This window comes from Idiotropiscis lumnitzeri, chromosome 14, assembly GCF_059441095.1.
Source record: "Idiotropiscis lumnitzeri isolate Australia: NSW breed Sydney's pygmy pipehorse chromosome 14, RoL_Ilum_1.0, whole genome shotgun sequence".
NCBI classification, from domain to species: Eukaryota; Metazoa; Chordata; class Actinopteri; order Syngnathiformes; family Syngnathidae; genus Idiotropiscis; species Idiotropiscis lumnitzeri.
The window spans coordinates 7,289,639-7,312,486 of NC_142404.1; the positions used below are offsets into that span (position 1 = coordinate 7,289,639).

The 22,848-nt window shown below is 40.4% G+C and overlaps 1 protein-coding gene across 1 annotated transcript in view; it reads right to left on the reverse strand.

Moving 5' to 3' along the window:
- The window catches only part of clybl (citrate lyase beta like), a 53,497-nt gene that overhangs the window by 13,316 nt on the left and 17,333 nt on the right, over positions 1-22,848 (reverse strand). The window contains exons 2-3 of the mRNA XM_088315877.1: positions 11,854-12,052; positions 3,648-3,836 (exon numbers count right to left, since the gene is read on the reverse strand). Coding sequence (XP_088172003.1) covers positions 3,648-3,836; positions 11,854-12,052 — 388 coding nt within the window. The remainder of the gene's footprint in view (positions 1-3,647; positions 3,837-11,853; positions 12,053-22,848) is intronic.

Consider the following 22,848-nt stretch of genomic DNA (forward strand, 5'->3'; position numbering starts at 1 on the left):
CCATTCAATCACAGCCGGGATAAATCATATCTGAAGAGATTTGCATAAATACAAACCCATCAAAGACTTTTCATCTTCAAAAGGGTCTTTTTTCCTTTCCAAGACCCCAACAGGCTTTGTACTGTAATCATCTGAGGTCACAACCCGGTGGGAGCCTGGCTACCATAGCAACGTGAACGCTGGGGGCTTAGTCGGGCATGGGGCGGGCGGAGGGGAAGTGCGTGTGTGTGTGTTGCGTCTGAGAGTGTGAAATGAGGGTGTAAGATAAATCTATTTTTGTGACAGAAGAAACAAGATAGATAGATGGCGGCCATTGTGGGGCAATGGCGCTGATATCACACACAACAACGGACATTGTTGGAGAGAAGAAAAAAAACACTTCATTTAAGAGCTTCCAAGCGTCTCTGATTACATGTTTCTGTCCCCGTATTCTCGTCTTTAGCTATTATGCACTTGGAGAGGCTGATTTACACGCCATAAGAGGTGCTTTCATTGTGCTTCTCTTATGTACAGCAGCCATTAGATGTCAATGGCTCTCACAACTAAGGCCCTTTAATTGAGACTCAATTGGGCTGGGTAAAAAAAACAACAAAAAAAAACCCCAAAGATTATTTTATTTAAAAAAAAGAAAAGTGCAGGGGGACAACGCCTCTTCCAAGCAGGCCCTCTGACAATTCAGCAAAGAGCAAGAGAAAGGAAGCGATAGCGGGACAAGTTTCAATTAATTTTGCTTCAAAAGGAGGCCAGATTAAATGTTTCCTGCCTGCTGAAGTGTTCATTTCACAGAGGGGAAGCGGAGAAAGGGATAAGGGGAGGTTACGGGAGGAGGAGGAGCGGGACGGGGGCGCCATTCTTTTGGCTACACCAAATAGTGTGGCGGGGCAAAGAATGCCGCACGGCTCCGAATCTGTGTGAGAATTGTCCCGCAGACAAAAAAAAAAAAAAAAAAGAGGGTAGCGTTGAGGGGAGGGGGGTTACGCCTGTTACAGCCCAATAAGGCCCGTCAGTCACAAAAGGGGCTGTGGGGGTGCGGCTGAGAGGAGGAAGGCCCCCGCTAAAGATTTTCCACACAAAAGGAAACAAGCGAGTCCATCTTTTAGCGACAAATCAGTCTAGAGGCTCCTGTGCTAATATCAATAAAAAAAAGAAAAAAAGAGGAGAAAAATAAACAAGTGAGGGGGTGCGTCATGGGTGGGGAGGGGATTTACTGCGCCTGCCTTACAAGAGTGGAGAGAATCAGACACAAGCTTGCAACACAAGATGCCTCAATGCGCATGCAAAAGCAGCTGAAAAGGCCAAGAAGACCACAATGGAAGAAAGAAAAGTTTAGGTGATAGAATAGGACGCACCCCCAACAACACGCGTGTGCACCTGCTGATGTAGTAACACATTAATCACAAGTCATGTCAATAAACAAATCACTCTTCTTCTCCTTTAAATGCACTAACCAAACAATCACGCACTGTCTTTTGGAAAAACAGAGCACGGATAAAACTTTGTGTTTTGGATCGAAATATTTAAAGTACAAATAAGGCTTAATATGAAAAAGATGATGACTTAGATTAAAATGAAGAAAGTCCAGGTATCCAATAATGATTTTTTTTTTCAAAAATCCGCAGACTCAGAGATGCAGCTAAACATTTCAAATCTGTCCTTGTCTATTCATACAACAAGTCCTCCTACTACCACTACTTCTACTACGACTACTACTACTAATAATAAGCAATATAGTAATATATTTAGTCATATTTATCAATTTAGGTTAGGAAACGTCATAGCTATAAACTGCTACGTATGAAAAATCCATATTACACAAGCTTTAATAGGTCAAACTTAAAATCTTAGTAAGGTTTTCCTGTCTATGTTCAATTAGGATTACCAAAATTTGTGATGGATTTTATTTTTTCTGACACAATTTTTCATTACTTTCTTCAAAGCTAGCTATATAGCGTAAGACAAATATGACTAAACAATTTGCCAAACCAAATTGTAATTGTTTCTTAAAAATTTGCCTGACAGATGATAATACGGGTATATATTTTATGCCGGCGACACTGAAACCCTGACACAAGTTATTTCAATTCCTACAACAAAAACATACTCTAGTTCGACGAGTGTCTTGGACCGGATTGTCTTTCACCTTAAAGGTTACACTGTTGCTCTATTATGAATGGGCAAACTTCAGGTTTGATTAAATACATTTTTATCCACGACATGTTCCGGCTACAAAGTAGTCTTGAGTGAGCTAAGGTAAAGGCGCAGTTGTGGGCTCCATTACGCTTATGAAGCAAATCCGCACAAATGTCTGCCTCTTGAGCAGCAGCCAAGAAAAACACTATGGTCCATCCACAATCTTGCCACAGGGATCAATTCCCACTTTTACTGTGAAATGGAAAAGCATGTTATGATTGCTTTGAAGATGCCCGCGGTTTCATCTTACTACTTGAGTTTGTGTAAGGATACCACTACATTTCATGGACCCAGGGGACATGGGAAGGAATATCACAGGGTTTTTAAGCTTATGTTCTTTGTATGCACAGAGTTTTGTTTTGTTGAAATACGTCACATGTGGTTGTGTCACATTATAAACACGTTTTATAATGTGACCAAATTTCAATGATTGATTGTGGGAAAATTGACGCATAAATATTGTGTTATTATTTTTTTGGGATGATCACTACCTGCAAGTCATCCATTCCTGTTCCCACAATGGAAGAAAAATGCCATTAATCACAATTGACATCATTACTAAAGGTAGATTATTGGTATTCAATTATCTTTAACGGGAGTTCTAATCAGGGTTTTATGCTGCAGATTCGGATACCGATTACCCATGAGTGAGATCAGCCGACACTGGTTTGATTTGGTTTGCTGAGCGTCCATGCATTGTTACGGAGAAGTGGAGGGAAAGCTACACTGCACATAGGCTGGTCTCTTGTTGGCTGCAGGCAGCAATGTACGAGCTGCGGGTTATAGTTTTTTGTGACCGGCAAGTACCCTTCCACGTAAATCAGCTGACCACGATCGGGTGACGATCGATCAGAGCACCACTTATTATCATGTCCATCCCTAACTCACACTTACGAAGAAATTAAGGAACATGCAAAAAAGTGGCTGAAACGCATGCCGCACATCAGCATCCACATTAAACAGGTATTCAATGAACAATTATACAACTACGATAGCTGGCAAGTATAAAAAAAAAAATAAAATAAAAGCATTAAGCTATGAAAAAAATACATTTAGGAAAAACAAAAAAACATTTATTAAAGTAAAAACTAAGGACTAAGGAAGTTAACAAAATTAACAGAAAGGGTAGGAAGCAGTCTTGTAAAGTGTGTAGCCCAACAACTAAATGAAATCAGGTTAATAATGTCATACTTATAACAACTTACTTTTCATTGTTCTGTGTTCCGTTGTAGCATTCTTAATATTTTTACATTATATATTCTGTGAAGAGCTTTGTAAAAGCTGCAGCAGTTGTGAAAGTGCTATATAAATGAAGATGTATTGTATTGTACAACTACCGTACACACGTTATGTGTCAACCAGTTCTGTACTGAACTTCGAAACAAACACCGCAACTACGATTTTTATGGCTGCACCAACAATAAAGAACTCCAAGGTGAAACAATTTAAGAACTTACCCACTTAACGTCTTGAGTGTCCTCCACTTTAGGCAGCATAAGGGCAGGTGGGAGAATTTCACCCTGTAGGACAACCTGAAGGTCAGCCTCAGCTAAACCACTGGACACAGAGTTGACCCGCACACACTTCTCTGTCCGGCCCAGGTTCAGTTCAGCCAACATCTTGGGAATGTTTTCCCTGGCCTCTGTCTAGAACAGCGGAAAAAATGTGAAATTAGGACATGTGGTGTTGTAACTTATAAATCATTTCGAGTAGCAACAACGGCACATTTGGGCACAAAACAATAAAACACATTGTACTTTGTTCTTTTAAAGAGAAATATTGTGCTAAAACAGAGCATGAAGAGCAGCGAGGACAATAGATGGAGGAAAAAATAAAATAAAAATGAGGACCTGCAGTTCCGAATTCTACCAGTAACAAAACATATGCCACTTTATTTAAAACAGATGGCGGAGGATGGAAAAAAGAGGTATTGGAATGATGGGAATGACGTCCTGTTACTGAGAGGAGAGAGCTTTCGTTATCTGGGAGAAATGTGGTCTGAGTTAAACAACATGAGGAAACGGAAGCTTCTAGGTTGTCAGGTTTGATCAGAGACTGGAGCGGTTGATGGATCATTTTGGGTTTGCAATAATGCTACTCATTGTATGAGGGGAAACGTTTTCTAAAATGAGTGTGCATGACTCAGATTTTTTGAAAGCTTCAATCAAATAGGATAAGCAAAAAGGTTGGCGTGATTAGTTCAAGGGCGAGAGAGCCAAGATGGCCCATTTTTCACTAACAAGCACAGTTTATATATTTTTTTTATCAATAAACTTAAATTAGTATATATTTTTTATTTATTCATTTTGGATAAATTAGGAAATAAGTGATGACTTGAAATGCCTACTTTTAATAAGGAATATGGCTTCAACCCCCCCCCCCCCTCTGCTCTATCCATGTTTTGCTTGAGTCATTCATTACAAACACTCCATTGAAAATCATTGGACTTTCATTGCTTATAACGTCCAAAAACGGTGAGCAATGGACACCAAAATACATGTGGACATCCCTACCACATCAACATATCAAAAGGATTAACCTCTCCGTGGCTGATTTGTATGAGAATGAGGAACTGTGGACGTGAGCAGAGGTATATAGGTGCATGCTGGGAGGAGCTCACATGTAGACGTGCACCTTTATTCGGATGAGGAATGGCCCCAGTTTTTCAATCGAGAGCCTGCTGACGTACTGTGTCTCCACCTGGTACAGCGGCTGCACTGAGGCGGACAGAGTGAGGCTCCAGAGGACAGTCAAAACAGCGCAAAGGATTATTGGCTGCCCTCTCCCCTCGCTCTCGGACATCTACACCGCCCGGTGCCTCAGAAGGGCTCTCAACATCGTCAAAGACAATACCCACCCAAACTCACACCTGTTCGACCTGTTGCCCTCTGGCAGGCGCTACAGATGCATCAAATCAAGGACCAATAGACTGAGAAACAGTTTCTTTCCGAGAGCCATCTCCATACTGAACTCTCACACACACACGAGACCACCCTAACCTTGCAAAACAGCATTGTGATGTGTTTCTATATGCCCTATTCAGTCTTATTTATTTATCTAATTTATATATTTGTCTGTATTATTGTTGTATTGCACTGGAGAGGGGAGCCCTCTAATCTCGTTGCACACTTGAGTACAATGACAATAAAGGGATTTCTATTTCTATTTCTATTTCTAACCTACAACATAACAGCCAAAATGATACGTTCCAATGCGGCAACACTAGGCTGTGGAGTCGACCTCCCCGGGGGAGGATAAAGATCCATGCATCCATTTTAGTACAGGTGTAATTTTTACATGCAAACCTATTTAAGTGCCAATGTTAAGGTCATTCAAATGTCCTTTTACGTTAGCTTGATGGGTAAAGGTCTCAATAGCAACTTCTTAAAACATTGACAGCATCTGCTACTACAAAACAGTCAGTTGTAAACATTAAAATGTATAAAAATAAAACAGTGATGAAAGTGAATAGAGCAAGGATCCCCGGTTGGCAGAGATAGCCTGTCAATAAGTTCACATTTTGTCGACTATGAAACTTTCGGGGGACGCTCAAACTTGATCATTTGGCTCAGGTTGTTTGGATAAAGGTGGCTTGACCATTGGCATAGAAATGTTTTGCTCTGAAACTCCGACTCATATCCCTTTCTATTATGTTACAATCTGTTGCATCAAAGAGTAACTGCAGAGAAATATAAAAGGGTCAATGTTGGTCATCTTGGGGTGGCGTCAACACATGACTAACAGAGTGATGTTGGAACCTCTCATTGCACCGTTTTACCATCATGCACATGAGCCAATAAAGACCGCAGGCTTCATCTTTGTAATTTAAAACGGAAAGGGTTATTTACAAGGCCGTAATTCACGTTTCATAAACCTACCAGGATAGCTGCTGTTCGTGGCGGCCGTGGAAAATTGATTCACGTGAACTACTGTCTGACATTGATCACCGGACCAAATCAACCGCCATCTACAAATCAAATGGCTTTAAATATTGTTGTATCAACTAGTCTGAGAAGAGCAGAACGGTATCACTGTAACTAGAAACTGAATAAAAAAATCATTGCTGAACTTCTCTTGTCAAGCCGTTCCAGAAACCATGATGCTGTTCCTAGGACCATGATGCCAAGAATGTCAGAGATGTTCAGCTCACTGAGCTTTTTTTTTTTTTTTTTAAGTAATGAATGTTATTCTACAAGACACCTTGACCCCTATGGGCTGTGCTACTCAAGGCTTGAATAAAACCCTTTGAAACAAAGGATTTTTACATTAATAGACAGCCGTCCAACAAGTTGTTTCAAAGCTCCCTCTCCATATCACCTGGTGTCCCACGGAGCTCTCTCCCCAACATCAGCTCCATCTCTTCTTTGATTCCTCCATCATCTTCATCATTAGAAGCTGACATGCAGGGAAGGCAGGTGGGCAACTAGTCAGCCAGTGAAGGCAGGGTCTCTGAACGTGAGAGAACAAGCAGCTCCTTAACGTGCATCCGGAAACTCGGGATCCCGCCGAGTCCAGTGTACACTTGACTCAGCATGGCTGCCGCCTTGTTGACATCACATCCGAATGGAAAATGAACATGGAGTTAAAGTTCAATAAGCAGGATCTTCTTCCTTTCTCTTAACTCGACTGGGAATTTCTGCCTTAAGCAAACTCTGGAAGACTCTAGCGTCTCCGCTCTCTCACAGTCATGATTCCACCGTTGCTAAATCCAACAAGAAATGTCCAACTCAAAATTTTAAGACTTTCCCAAGCAGATGTTCTTAAACCTGGGATACTTGTATCCCTTACAGACTACAGACAATAACCACTATCTCCAAATTATTGCAGCAATTTTCTCTATATGAAACCCATGAACTTTTCGTGACCCCAAAATCTTGACTAGAGCTTCTTAAAGATAGCACCCTTTTGCTTGGTCTTCTAAATAGCACTTTCATTTTTATTTATTTATTTTTTTTATTGCCTTCCTGCTTTTCCAGCCATAGCTCTTTGCTCTTGTCATTTCAAAACCATAAATTTGTCTCGATTAGTTTGTTACCGTTTCCATATACCAAAAATGCATTCACGCTTCATGACCACTGCACCTGCAAGTTCAGCCATGCAAGCTGTTCTCCCTGTAAGGCAGGTGCACTCATTTCCACACAAGCAATTATCTGATCATCTAGATCACAGGTTCATTATGGTTCACAAGCTCACTTGGTCTGGTTTTGAATGGGCATCCATTTTTTTTTAATTCACATTTATTCTTGGCACATTCAGTTGGGATTTTGAGGGGAACACTCTCAAGAGACCCCTGTACCTTCTGTCACCTGTATTTGATCAACTTCAAACTCAATAAACATACAACCCCCCCTTCTACAACTAGCATCTTTGAAAACATCCAAATGTTCACTCCCAATGTTGGAATCAGTGACATCCATAGTCCTGGATTATCAACTGGCACTGAGGTCAACAGTCAAGATACTTTCAAATTAATTCTGCTGACACGTTACTTTTCAAGCAATTTCCATGCTCATTAGATTGTTAAATCACTATTTTCATCAAGTAATATGAGCAGATATTTCTACAATCCTATCTATTTTGACACAACATTTTGAATCCTATCATGTTATTTAAAGGATACATACAGTAAGTGGGGCTCGCTTTTTTAACACTTTAGTTTAACCATGCTTCCACATCTATGCAAGAACACCCAATGTCCAGTCATATTTTCACTTCTTCTTGAGCCAACATCACTCCTCAAAAGCAAAGTAGGTGTGTTAAAGGGGCGACACCAATGCCAGTAAAAAAATTACGTGTAAGAGCATAACAGGATGGAATATCATGCCGCTCTTTTGCTTAAGTCTGCAATCAATGAAGACTACCAAAAGGTAAGGAGCTAACTAAGTTAGTCTTTTTTTCCCCCAAGTCGCCAACAATGTAATGTAGACACAGAGTTCCAACTAGTCCCTAGATTTCCTAACCCTGAAAAGTAACTTGGTGGTCAAGCAAGGAATTGATCAGTTACTTGATGGGAGGCTCACTCCCCATTTGTGAGTCTATAACACCTGTGGAGGTAAAAACACCCAAATACGTAAAACGCTTAATATGAGATATTCAGTATTCCAGACTAACAGATGCCAACAGACTAAATCAATATTTCCCAGGAGCTTGTCAAGAGTTTAGTCATTCGAGACCACTTCAAGGCAGAGCAGATCTTTCAGTGTCCGCAGGAATAACACGCCAACGCTTAACCGAGGTCATGTAGCAGTTGACAGTTGGCTGCATAATTTATGTAAAATTGAAAATCTCTGGTGTCAGACACCAGTTCATGCATAGGCCGTAGTTCATATCGCGACTGCACCGCCAACAGCAAAAAGGTAATAGCGCGTAATAATGTCATGCATTGAACATCTAATCTCCGCTCTCATGCATTGAACATCTAATCTCCGGTCTTTCTCTGCTTCACTGGCTCATGGGAAAACCAGCGGAAGGAAAACCATCCGTTTACAAATGAACACGCACATGCACACACCAACTATGCTTGTAGTGTAGTATTTTGTATTTTCATAACGGCTCACAGGAATATTTTGAAATTTGCTTTTACGCAATCACAATTTTGCATTTACACAATCACAGACCATCGGAAAGTTAAGCATCAAGCTGTTTCTGCTTTAACCCTGCTGTGGCAAGCTTCAGAAGCATTCAATGACGTAAGAAATCCACACAATGCGGAAAAAGAAGACTACAGGAAAAGTAGCCTTGCATCCAAGTAGTTCAGGTCAACAGTGTTTGTGTTCTTGTCTGGTAAATGCGTCTGCGTGTGCGCGCATGTGTCTGCCCAAGCAGGCTCATGAGAGTGAGTGAGGTGCCTACCCCTCCCTCCCACCGTGTCTGCTGAGCGACCGTGCCATCTGGAGAGGAAATCGAGTGTGAAGTACAGTATAGTTTGGGAGCAAGGTCCGTAGCAGTGGCTCAGCAGTTAGTTCATTAGTTCCAAATTTCCAAGGATTAGGAGAGAATCTCTAAGGCAAGGAAGGCTGAGGGGAGCAGGGGGTGGAGGATGGAGGAACCCATGTGGGGAAAGGAGACAGAGAGACACACGCCAGGGAGGGGAAAAGTGGACCATAGGGCAACGAAGAGACCAGGAGGCAACCATCTTAACCCGAGGAACCTGCAGCGGAGGGACGAGTACAAGAGGGGGGCAAAAAAGATGGCGAGGAAAAGGTGAGGACAGAGGACAGGTGTAGCCGTCAGTTCCGCTCCAGGGTTTCAGCTCCCCCTCTTCCTCCACCCCACTGATCATACAGATATGATGATATGTGTAAGAGTATTAGAGCAGTCAGCCTTATCGTCCCTCCCTCCTTTCCCCTATGGGTCCATGCTGACAGTTAGCAAGCTCTCCGTGGCTTTGACCCTTGGTCCGTTTCTCATACACGCTTCCGAAGCAGCCGGCGCTATTGCTAAGACGAAGGGCGGACATTTTGGGAGTCAAAGTGGCAAACATTTAATGTGGGCGCTCAGCAAGTTTTAAAGGTGAAGGTGGGAGAAAGAATACATTAAAAGGTATATTTATGATGTACTTTTCGGACAGTAAGGCATACTTTAAATCCGTTAATCGCCCCCGAAAAAAAAAAAAAAATAAAATAAATAAATCAACAGTGCACCTCGTAATCCCGTGTGCCTTCTGGAAAGGTTTGGATGCCGACTTTTCAACTTAAAACTACTGGGAATTAATATTAAATAATACATGACTTTGCCATTATCAACAGGCCTTGTTCTAAAAAGGGTGAATTGTTGATACAGTAATATGACTTGTCACTGCCCAGGTTAACATACTATTGTGGCTGCTTTGATGTGAAAGAAGTTGGTTGACAGGAAACTCTTTGGGATGGACTTACATGCGGAGTCAGAACCTGGGAATTCCTCCTTGAGCCTGAATGGCTGCATTCCTGTGGACCAAAGCTATGACATCATCACGGGGTCACAGCTCTGAGCTGTCAGTCACGCGGGTCATCATCTTATTGTCTTTGTCAAACTACAGGAACGGCCCGCAGCCATCTCAATCATCTTTATTATCATGACTTAAAAACCTTTGTTACAGCTCACTGTTTTTTTTTGTATTCAAGCTCACTCTTTATCCCGCTCTCCAATCACAATTTTACGGACAGTTCAGGAGGGCCAATGGGGAGGTGGCATGGGCGGAAGGAGAATGCTTTTAACCTGCTGCATCTGCTGCTTTCCCGCTGCTTGCCCAGTGGGATGTAGTCACCTTGTTTTAAAAGAGGTCTGGGAGGGGGGCACTGCTGCCTTTATACCACCATAATAGGGAGAAACGTGCTCGTTTTAAACATCTTACTTAGGTAGTTCGCCTTTAAGGGATTACGTGTGAAAGCACCTATCGGATAAAGATTTCAAATTCAGGTGGTCAAAAACAAAACCATTACTCAAACCCAATTTGCGCATAAGACCGATTTTTTTATTAGGATCGATGCATCAAGATATTAAGAATAGCATCAAACAAAAGGAAAGAAAGACGTCCTATTTTGGACCCTTTATCCAAAGATTTTTCCTTGTCCCAAGTCTCACTCTTATGGAGATAATGTTTTTAGTTGGAGGGATGTGTACATGTCAATAATTTTTATTCTACCACCAATGGGACGAGCATCAGTTTGATAAGAAGCATGTACAGTATCTCCCCCCAAAATAATCCAAAACAACATCAAAGACAAAGTTAAAATTTTAAATTAGGACTTTATTGGACATTGATGAGATGTCAATTTGTTTCTACTAAACACCACTTTGGGATTACTCAGTCAATCTCCTATTGGGTGCACCTTCTCATGTCACCTTGACCAATTCCTTTTTTTTTTTTTTTTTTTTTAATTTGAGCGCATGTTGTGGTGCGGAGCGCAGCCACCTTGACATGACACGCCGTTCTATCCTCACACTTTGGCAGCACATACACAATGAATGGGGTCATCGACAGCTTACTGCATGTTGGTGAGTGCAGTGCGAAAAGGACTTAATATTATCATTTCGATTCAATATCAATTATTAAGTCGGTTTCTTTTTCTTCTTCTAAACAACAGTACTAAAACGTTCACTTAAAAAACTAAAATAAAAATCTCCTTTGATCAACTGGGTAGAAAATTTTAGCCTACTCTGAGTCAAAAGAGTTCATTTTACACTGCCTGACTGTCGCCTTTTCCCACCTTTTTTCTGTTCTGCTAAACAAAGACAGGCCAACTTCAGTGGTAGTATCAGAACCATAAGAGAGGTGACGATGATTTTGTGACAGGGTATTTCCGCTGTGTTGGGACCAGCATGTAACATTTATTAACTAAGACACACTTCTCCCACTCTGTTGGATTGTAAACAAGCTTTTACTACAGCACACCAGATGCCGGTGCTGATGTTGTTATGTGGGTTACAGCGTCGGAATATTACACTTTCACTGACTTGTGTAAAAAATAAATAAATAAATAAAAGAATAAAAAAAAATCTCTCTCTATATGTATAAATAAAAAATACGTAGAGCTCCTGTTACACATTTGATACGACAATTGTGTGTGATCTGTGAATGATGCATGCCAGAGTAACAGGTTGCCAACACTGTGGAAATCGGCTAATTAGCTTTAGGGGTAATTCCACTAACTATCACATAAAGTAATTTGGGATCACTACCTTTTTGGTGAGGGCAACACCATCCTCGCAGTCCAGGACGGCGCAGTCAACATCCAACGTGGCCAGCTTCCTCAGCTTTCGCTCATCATTGCCGGGGCAGTAGAGCACGGCTCTGCGGGGTACGTAGGGCAGAGAAGCACCTGCAGTGTCATGGTGGTGACGCCATCCTTTGGTACACAACCTGAGCCAGACACCCTCCCTGTTGACACCAATAGATATGCAGAACATAAGCACATGAATGCACATTAATTCACATAGTTGTGGCATAAATTAAAAGACCTTATAGTGTATGATTGCAGGGTTGAGGACGTTGAATAATTAAAGGTTGATGTTGCATTCATCTTCATAATATAAACTGCTTCAATGGTAAACATAGCAACTACAGTGAAAGTTTGTAAATGTTTTTTTTTTGTTTTTTGGTCCTGTTTGCCCTTCAGCTGTTCATTGAAGTGGAGGGGATATAGGCAATGACCTGGGATTTAGTTTTCTTTTGTCAAAGACAAACTCACCCAAACACTCAGCCACTCATATGCTAATGTAGCCACACTGCACAGCGCTTGGGCGAGTTGGCGGGGATGCCGGTTGGAGTAGAGTCATGAAGTGGAGCACAGACCTCCGGCAAGGCCACGTTTGATAAAAGCACCAGAAATGAGATGCTATGAGCATAAACATTTATGATCATATGCCCCACGTCCACAAAATCCCCCCTAAGTAGTTCATACAAATACCATTTTAGTCTGTGAAACACAGTCCATTTTAACTGCTAATTGAAACCCAAATCAATGCGGCAAAATCAAAATGGGATAGAGGTTGGAAACCTATTGAGCTTATGAACAATTGGGAGGCACACTATTTTTGGTTGGCGAACAGACTCACGCTGCATAATCATCATTGGCTTAATGCTTCAAATTCCTTTTTGCTTTGCTTAAAATGACCCGCACATCCTACAATGTAATGCAAAGCTGTGCGGCACATTTTGGGAAATCGGTAACCATAGTGAATGTAAAAATTACTACACCGCAAAAGATTAAAACACTACGCAGTGATTTTTTAAATTGTAAACACTCTGCTATATGATCTCCCTAAATTGTGCTTTTAACCATTTCGACATTGCACAGGATTTATTTTTAAGTGGCAAATGATCAAAATAAGGTAAATAACATGTTTTTGCGGCTTGAAAAGATTAATTGCATTTCCATTTATTTTAATGTGAAACATTACCTTACCTCGGGTTGGGAACATTTCCGTTTGGAAATGTGGTTACCGAACAAATTAAATCTGTAACCGGTTTAAGGAAGTCAAATGTTAGAATACGAGGAGAGAACCATTGAAATCAAGACCTGTCATTTACTAAATATGACTCCCGTGAGCAATTAAGGCTCAGTTTTATACCACCAAAGATTACTTTAGCTAATATACATTTTTTAAATTTATAGTATAAAATAGTATTCTTAGTGACTATAGATGAATAAAAAGAAACAAAAAAAAAACGGACAAGCTTGCGAATGTCATAATCACTCTCAGAAATTCTGATTCCCCCCCTCCACATTTGTTTCAGTGTTTTCTTTTTTAAACATTTATTTGGATAGTTTCTTTACCCCATATTGCCCCAATTTTTCATGGAACACGCATATTAATCGCTTATCAGGTACAAAAAAAAATAAATCTTTGCAATGCATTTCAGTGGGCGTTAAAGGCGGTGCTTAGAAAAGCATTTTTACAACGATCTAACAACTTGCAGATGGTGTTGTTATGCACATTCGTGCAATGTTTGATAGTATCACAGCTCATCAGCGTAATCAGCCTGAAATTTCTCACGATCAATAAATCCCAAATACGTGATGCAATACTGTAGGCTTTTCCATTGTCTTTTTGGCAGCTGATAAAAAAAAAACCCTCCAAAAAACGATTGAATAAATAAAGAATATAGAGTAGAACCTCAACTTGACAGACTCTTATTTAACAGATTTCAGATTTAACGGATGGAAAATACTGTACACTTAAGTCAACAGACATGGGAAAATGGTCTGTCTTTCCAGATGCCCAATTTGGAGATGGAGGTTTTTTTTTGTTTTTTTTTTTAAAAAAAAAAGAATTGATTTCAAATATTTGCAGTCGGAGCATAAATTAATTTTGCAACGCTGTTGCATGTACTGGCCCTTGAGAGAGACAGAGACAGAGTCAGGAAGAGAGCGAGTGAGATAGTGAGAGAGAGAGAAAGGGAGAGAGAGTGAGAGAGAGATAACGAGGGAGAGAGCAAGAGAGAGAGAGAGAGAGAGAAAAAGAGAGAGAGAAATAGAGTGATTTCGAAGTCAGCAAAAGCACTGAAGCGATGTGCGCGGATCTGTGAAGAAGCTTTAAATTGAGCAAAGGGATGAAGTGCAATAAATACAGCCCTCTCGACAGTGCAACCTGTGAATTTGCCTTGCATTACAACAAGAGTTTGAGAAAGGTTTTGGTACGCTCTGTGACAATAACTGCGTTCGGCATCGTTTGGGGAAAAATAGCATCTCCCGGTGTTTAAAATATAGATAAAAACTTATTTAATAAAATGGAGACTTGTGGCTATTCGTCAAAAGTGGCTAGTGTATGTACAAATCCGTTTTTATGGCTAAATTTAGCTATCGTGGCTTTTAATCAGGAGTGTTTTGTAGAACGAAAATTTCAGTTAGTAGATGTGAGTAGGAAATTACCCGCCAATGAGCTTCAAATAATATTTATGAATTATGAAACCTCTGCGATTAGGCTCTCATCAAGTACAGACTTTGTAAAATGCAAGGATGGAAGTGTTTTAATCGGACGAATAGGACTAAGACGTACGAGGACACAGGACGATCATTTTATGAATAAGGACGAACGGACGATAATGGAAGGGTGCCCAGTTCGCGGATGGACGAGGGACCAGCAAAATAGGGTAAAGTGCCCATCTCTGCGAATAAAATAGTTGTCAAAGGCTGTTTGTTCCAGAAAAAAATAATAATGCCTGCTAGCCAATAAAAGGGCAAAAAAAAAGTGTCAACCTTGATTGCATTTAGCTGCCAACACAAACGCCATCGGTAATTAGACTGACTGGTGTGTGAATTTTTATTATTTATTTTATTTTTTTAACGGAGGTCAAGTGCTACTGCTCTTGTCGGTTTGAAGTGAAGTCACAAACACGGCGAACACGCACAAAACTAGCGGTCCGTCAAGATAATTCACATTCGGTATGAAGTAGTGTATTGGCAGATTACAAATGCAAGACAGGCTGAGCGTGTTTCTGTTTGTGGAATGGCAGTCCATGGGTACTTGACTCGGTAAAGGAAGATTAAAGGGACAGATTATTATTATTACTTCAGATTATGATTTGAGAAGTGAAGTTAGTGTTCTGGAGGGTTTTAATAAGAGTGGTGACATATTTTTACACTAATGTTAGGAATGATCAATTTTACGCATTACTGTATTCAACAGTATTTGGATTATGGACAAAATCCTGCATCTGTTTGTATTTTCTAGCAAGATGTATTACATAAACAGAGTATTTTCTTTTCTTTTTGTAACTTTATGTTACAATAGCCTCCATTAGGCTGATGACCTGTTCCTTTCTTGCATTTTAAAAACAGCCGCCAATATGCCATATGGGATTACATTAACAATGTATTTCCCTTCCTGTCATTTTTCCGGTTTTTACATGAAAGGTTATGATAACACGAGGCTTTGTGGGTATATAAGCATCTGTAAAGAGGTGGGACATGGCCTCAGCGGCTGCATTTACTGGTCTGAGATCAGAAGCGAGTGTGTGTTTGTGGGTTTATATGGTGCTGGTTCTCATTAGCAAGAACGGCGGCGGTGGCCATGGCAGCAGACACAGGCCAAATGGCACTGAAAACACGGCAAGGACAGGAAATGTGGGCCCATGTTTTGTTCCAAGGGTGAAATTAGTGTATATCTTTTGGAAACACTGTGTTCATCCTTTTTGTTAAGTGGTTAAGAGGAACAAAGCAAAACAGCAGTAACACATAGACAGAGCCAGAATAATGACATTAAGAGAGAATGAATATCCCATGGCGTGTTGAATACGCTCCGACAACTTACAATTTTATGTTGCTTTTCCTTTTTATGTGTCACCCTTGTGTTTAATTAATTAGCCTGCAGCAGTTGTTTCATTATCACAATAAAATGATAAGCATTTCCTGTAACTCCACAGGCCTCCAACTGGCAGCATAATGGCCTAATTCAGGTGGTAATATTCATTGTAGCACATGAATGATGGCAGATAACAGTGGCTGCACTCCAAAACAGAGAATGACAACAGCCTTGCTACTCAATATGTAGATGCACACAATTACCTCCAGCATGGAGGTGCAGGTAGATGCTGTGTGGTAAATGTACAAAATTAATGATTTGGGTTCCTCACCCCCCCCCACACACACAATAATCACTGAGTCACGCATATGCAGACTACATTCTAATGTCGCTGGTTCTAAGGACTATAGACTCAATTTCAGGGAGAGGAAATCACGCGTTCATATCAATCATAATATTCAGATGTGGAAAAATGTCCACGGGTGGTGGACAAAAAAAAGCTGTCTGAAATAATCTAGCAATATTTTCCTAGTTTCAGGTCAACCTGTCAAGCACTTATAAAACACGCAAATAAATGGAGAAAATAATTCTTCTCAGCGGGAAACCCTCCCTAAACTGCCTCTAGATTAGAACACTTAATATACAAGTATGCTTAAAAAATAAATACAAATTCAACCTTCTACCTAAGACATTTTTTGTGTCCTCTGTTTACGTCGCTCCCAACCTACTCCATGATTGTAAAGGATATTCAGAAGGCATATAAACTACTGACCTGGCATGCACATTACGCTTGTCTATTTAGCAGGTTCTTGTAAATTGAAATTGATCGGACAAAAAAAAAAAAAGATCTCCAAACATTTTGTAACGGGTAATCTATTGTCAGCACTTTCAAGCTAAATTCATGCAGGGGGCAAAAAAATTGGGGACCCTAATATTTGATTCCTTCCCCCAAATTACAATCATCATTCAGCAAATACTCTGCAATAATGTTGATTTAAAACAACTGATCGCCCCTCATCATGAACAATACCCAACTCCCACCCCCCATGTCCTCCCCCCTTTCGAGTCTCATTAGTTTGGGTTTTATGCCTTAATCTACACAATGAGGATGAAGTCATGACAGTTATCTCGGGTAGCCAATGCCTGTTCTACCTGTAATCCTTCTCAAAGACCCCCAGCTTTCCTCAAAGCTCACAAATCGGCGCACAATGCTTTTTATGCAAGGTCTCCACCGCAATGCCGGGCGAACGACTGTGGACTTTTGTCATCCCTCCCGTATAAAACGAGTTTAATCCCGCTCACCCATTGAAGGATGGAGACATCTTTATCGAGGTCTCTAGAAAGGCAAACTTTTGAATAGAAAATACATGAGCAATATGACAAACAAGAGTAGCAATCTGTCTTATGGGAAGCATTTTCTTATTTCCCGAAATATCTATTTAGTTGATAAAAAGGACCACTTTTGTTTTTGCACAAAATAAAACTCACAAAATATGAAGGTATAAAATGAAAGGAACCCTTCAAGATGGAAAAAAAAAAATTTTTTGGTTGTTCAATTTCACGATAACTGTTTGAGAGAAACAACTTCCTCGCCATGGACATTTGAAATGAGCTACAAATTTTAGGGGCCATTTACATTGGACTGTTTTCAGATAGTTTATTGAATAAATATATATTCGTCACCCTCTCATAAAAAAGACAGAAGAAGTAGAATATGAAATATAGTTCAATTTATATGAAAATGACAATTCCCAATTTATATTTTCTGCATTTAAACACCCCAAATTTGTTCACACATGCCTTTCATTGGACAGCAAATAAAACACATACACTGGCAAAGTGCAGAGTAAAACACTTTTGTTGACAGTTTAAATGAATTTATCATTAAAAGTCAATTGAGAGGGAGGCTTAAAAGAGGTCAAATAAGTCGTTCCATTTGGGGAGGACATAAGGGGGTTAGCTTTTAACTTAGCATTTTTATTGACTCTGGCAAAACAAAATGAGCGGCCTCTGTAGGATTGTGCCCTCTGCATTGGCCATTCAGGCCTTCTGAGTCCCATTGTACTACTTTGAAGGCATTGAAAGGAAACCCCACTGGTGGAAATGCAGTGGAACAGCCCCACAACAGGCCACAACTGTTCCCTTATGCATGAAAGGCAGCTATATAAAAGACAAGATGGACTTCTGAGGTAGCAGCAAAAACAATGGCAACAAAAGTGCTGATCATGAGGGGATGACACGACTTGTCTCAGCAGAAGGAGTCTAAAGAAAGGGCGGCGGGACAATAGCACTCCTGGCCGATGACACGTTGAAGAATTGAAAAATCCACACCAGAAGTGTCTTTTCAATTCACTAAACACACAAGCGCTGGCGGAGTGGCGGCTGGACCCTGATCAGACTGAAAGGGGGGTGGGCTGGAACAACCAGAACAGCTTTTCTCCCTTTAGCTTCTTTTCCAAAATATTCCCCGGTTCTGTCAAATCACTTGGCGATGGCAGAGGCACACCAGGGGGATGGCTTTAGTAAGGATACACCAAAACCAAATCAGAGTGTGGTGACTTCCGCTCCCGCAGCTTCCCCTTCTTTTTTAATCTGTTGACCGTCAGATCCGTTTCTGTTTGTACCCCACAAATAATTATCCTACTGCCATGGAATGCCATGGTAACTGACAGACAAATAAAAACATGTTTGCTCTCACTGAACATGCCTCCATGTTTTGTGATTGACTCTGTTGGCTTTTAGAAAAAGAACATTTGGACTTTATTTTCCCATGGGCTCGATAACAAAATTAAAGAAATAAATAAAAAAAACACCAATCACATATTATACAGCATTTTAGCAACTGAAAACAAAAGTTTTGCCTCAAATGTTTTTGAAAGTGCCTAATACAATATACTGTAGGTTTTCGTCAACAAAAAATGATATCCTCATGAGTGACCAATCTAAGAGGCATTTAAGGTAGAAATAAAAAAAAAAAAAATACAACCAATATGATAATTTGTGTAGATGATACCAGCATTTAAGAGACTACAACTGCTAATGTTATGATATTGTTTGAAGCCAAATCCCATAAATGCTGATCTGTGAAAATGATTTCGTATCTTCAACAAATCTGCTGTGTGACTGTGAAACATTTCACCTGTTAAAATAAAACCACAACTCTATTTTGGAGACAAAAAACGCCATCTACTGAAAATGGGCCCTGAACATGCAAACATTTGAAAAAAAAATCTTATTTTTTCCATAATCAAAAACTGATTGTCGTCCAAAATATCCTTATTTAAAAGGGCAGTTTGCATATTTTAACTAATATGTATTCTATGATGTTTTCAATTGTTTTTGTATTTATGAAACAAGAGTATTTTCACGTAAAATTTTTGAAAAATGAAAAAAAAAGCTCACTACCAATATTATTAGATCGTTGTCGGCTAAACACATCTGATGTAAGCCCACCCCAACACACACACACACACACACACACACACACACCCACACGCGCACATACTTTTATAATGAATGGCAATTTCAAGATATTTAGCAAGAAATTGAATGTCTTATACACGGTCATAAAAATTGTGGTTAATAGGCAGTCATGCATTGCAGCCGGGGCTAAGTCAACTGCCGAACAGTGCAACCACAAGTGAAATAACTCCTTCACGATAGCCCAAGGCCTATCCCACAGTTTTTCAGCCCTACCCATGGGGCCTTTCACTGGCTACCCCCCGGTCTGATTAATGGATCAATGTGGTAATTGATTAGTGAAGAAGAGGTGGGAATAAGTACATAGGTCATACCCCCGCACCTCCAACCCCCAAACAAAAGGGGGGAGACGTCAAATAAAATGTAGCAGTGATAGCCTGCAGCCAGGCCGCTACCCATCAAAGCCATAGCAGAACTGACATAAAGGCCCTGGCCCATTCTGCAGCCTGCCCTGTCCTCCCTCCCAAACTCTCCTTTTCTCTTGGTAATGCTGTCTGTAAAGTGACAGGAACCATTCTCTGAGCTGCTTGTCCACTCACCTTCATAAAACGAGCCGTAAAGCAGCAAATAACAGGCTTATATGGCTTCATTATGCTGCCTTTGCGGGTTCACAGCCCCTGGGCTGGAGGGGTGAGGGGGTTCGCTGTGGTTGCGCAAAGGCGGGGTTGAATGTCGGCAGGAAGGACAGCCTGGTTCTCGTGGAACGCTTGTTGCAACAAACGCTGTCACCGTGTCCCTGTTTGCTCAAGATGACTACTTGACCCCCATTTATCCCTGTACGGGTTTAAATCTCAAGCAGGACAAACAAAGTGGCACAGCTCACTTCAAGACTGGAAGTGATGCCGTGACAGAAGACAATGATTTCCAAATCCTTTTCAACCCACTTTCAATTGACTGCACTACAAAAAGATATTTAAATGTTCAAACTGCTGAACAGTATAGTTTAATTGCAAATATTTGCTAATTTTGAATTTTATGCCTGCAAGATGTTACAAAAAATTTGGGACGGGGCAACAAAAAACTGCCAAAGTTGAGGAACGTTCAAAAAACACCTGTTTCGAACAATGCACAGGTGAACAGGTTCTTCACAAAGCTTCAACAATTAATGTCCTCAGTTCCCATAAGCTTATTTGGAAAGGTGAGCCATTTTAGAATGTTTTTCAGGCATGAAGTTGAAAATGAGTGAACATTTGCAACAACAACAAAAAAAATCATTTGAACAATACACACTTTGTCGTTATATTGTATTCAAATACATTGAAAAGGATTTTCAATTCATTGCACTGAGTTATTATATGTTTTGTACAACGCCCCAACTTTATTGTAATTGGGGTTTGTATTTGTAATGTAAACAATGAACTCGTAAGTAATTTCAATCTACAGTATACCTGAAAAACCAAAAGCAAACGCTGAAACTCCAGGTAAAGAAGATGGTTCTGAAAGAATGGCTTTGACCTGCCTTCCAAACTGTCTGCTGTACAGATCAGACAGTGCACTCTTCTGTATTAACATCGTCACATCCCTGCGATAACGGGGACAGCTGAAACACTTGCAGATCATGACAGGCAGAGAAACCCTTGTCCGGGAATTTTCATGTTGGGAAAATATGCATAAAAGCATCACTTCCAAGGATTTTTGGAACCGAGCAGCAACAACCATTAAATACTGCACTACAGAATTATTTGGTAACCCATCAGCAACAATCATTTAATATTACATTTTTCCATGATCAGCTTTTCAAAACAAAGTTGAATGTAACCTCAAAGAAGGCTCTCTCTCGAGTGTCAGTGAGATCACTGCTCTCGTCAGCATGACAGTCAAGAATTTAGTCGCATCAGTGCGGTCAGTGCACTGTTTATCATCCCCATCAGCACAAGACGTTTCAAAGGTGCTAAACCGGAAAACGGGGGAGTGGTGGCATAGACAGCACATGCAGCACGTGACGCTGACACAAGACTGTGGGTCCGTTTCCAGCATCAGGATTACAGAGTAGGATCGAAAGGAGGCAGATGAGAGGGTGGAGTCCTTTCTCCACTACTACGGTAATCTGTAATGACGGAGAGAGACAGATGGGCCAGATTGATCAGCGCTTCCTTTTAAGCAACCTCTCAAACAAACGGTATCAAACCTTAAGTCAAAGATACTTAGAAAGCAAAACATATACAAGGAAAATAATAATGGCTGCTAACTTGGGTCATATTAATGTTTATTAATCAGTGAAAAATAAATTGTTTAGCAGTGATTATGTTTGTACATTTCATATCCGTCTCTGGACATGAGTGGATGCGAGTCATGGTGTGAATAATGTCGTACAAAAAAGATGCCAGGAGGCGAAATCAATCATTCTCATGTGACCAAATAACCGTACACATTCCATCAATCACCTCATAATACAGTATCTGAGCTCAACCGGGTGGTGTCTAAAGGACCTAGGGAAAAAAAGAAAACAGCTGCAAAACTACAACATAAAACTCTCCTGAGCTGTAACTCCCAATAATTCAGAGTTAAATTTAAATTATGCAAAAAAATTAGTTATAATTTTGACAACCCTGTTTTTTTGTAGTTTGAAAACACTGAAAATGCAAAACAACGAAACATAATAGAAATATTTACCTGTACATTCTAATTATGTAAATAAAACCTATCCTATACAAAGTTTCCCAAAGAAATAATAGCAGTTTGCAGTATGTTTAATTGTGTCTGTTGCATTAAAGATCATTGCACGTCAGATTTAAGGATTAAGTGTCATTTTATGGATTATTAAGGCCTTCATTTTGGAACGTCAAATTTAAACATGTTATTAGGATCTGCAGACACCCTGCTGAGACCAAATTAACCAACCTAAAAAAAAAATCTCAATCTGCAGAACTGATTCAGAATTTGGCTTATCAGCAGTACTTTACACAAACCTGGAAAATGAGAGCGGGTGGCTTTGTTGATTCTACCATAACGGTTGGTCTACCGGATGAGAAAATGAATAAGAACATTTGAGGTGGTGAAAGCAACAATGTCAGAACAGAAGTCTGGCCAGCCTGGGCTGCAGTGATGAGCCTTGGATGTGGCTGCAGCTGAGACAGGTCAGATGGTAGATCAGACCGTCAGGATATTTGGCCTACGATCTGATGTGTCCTGCAGATTGCTTTACCTCCTCGCCCAACTAAACATGCCCTCATACCGCAGACTCGAACCCCGGAAAAAGTCGGGCAGATGGGCGTGCATAAAGATCCACTTGGGAGACTGAAACTTACTAAAGGCGCAGTGCATCTGATGTTCAGATTTGGAACTATAACTAGAGAAAAGCAAGAGAGGAGAAAAGAGGGGACATCTGTGTCATTTTATTTGATTTGATTTTGCTCTTATTTTATCTCCTGTGAGCCATGATGTGTCATAACTGTGTTTTTTTGGATCATGGTCTGTTTAATTAAACGGACCACCATCACAGAAACACTG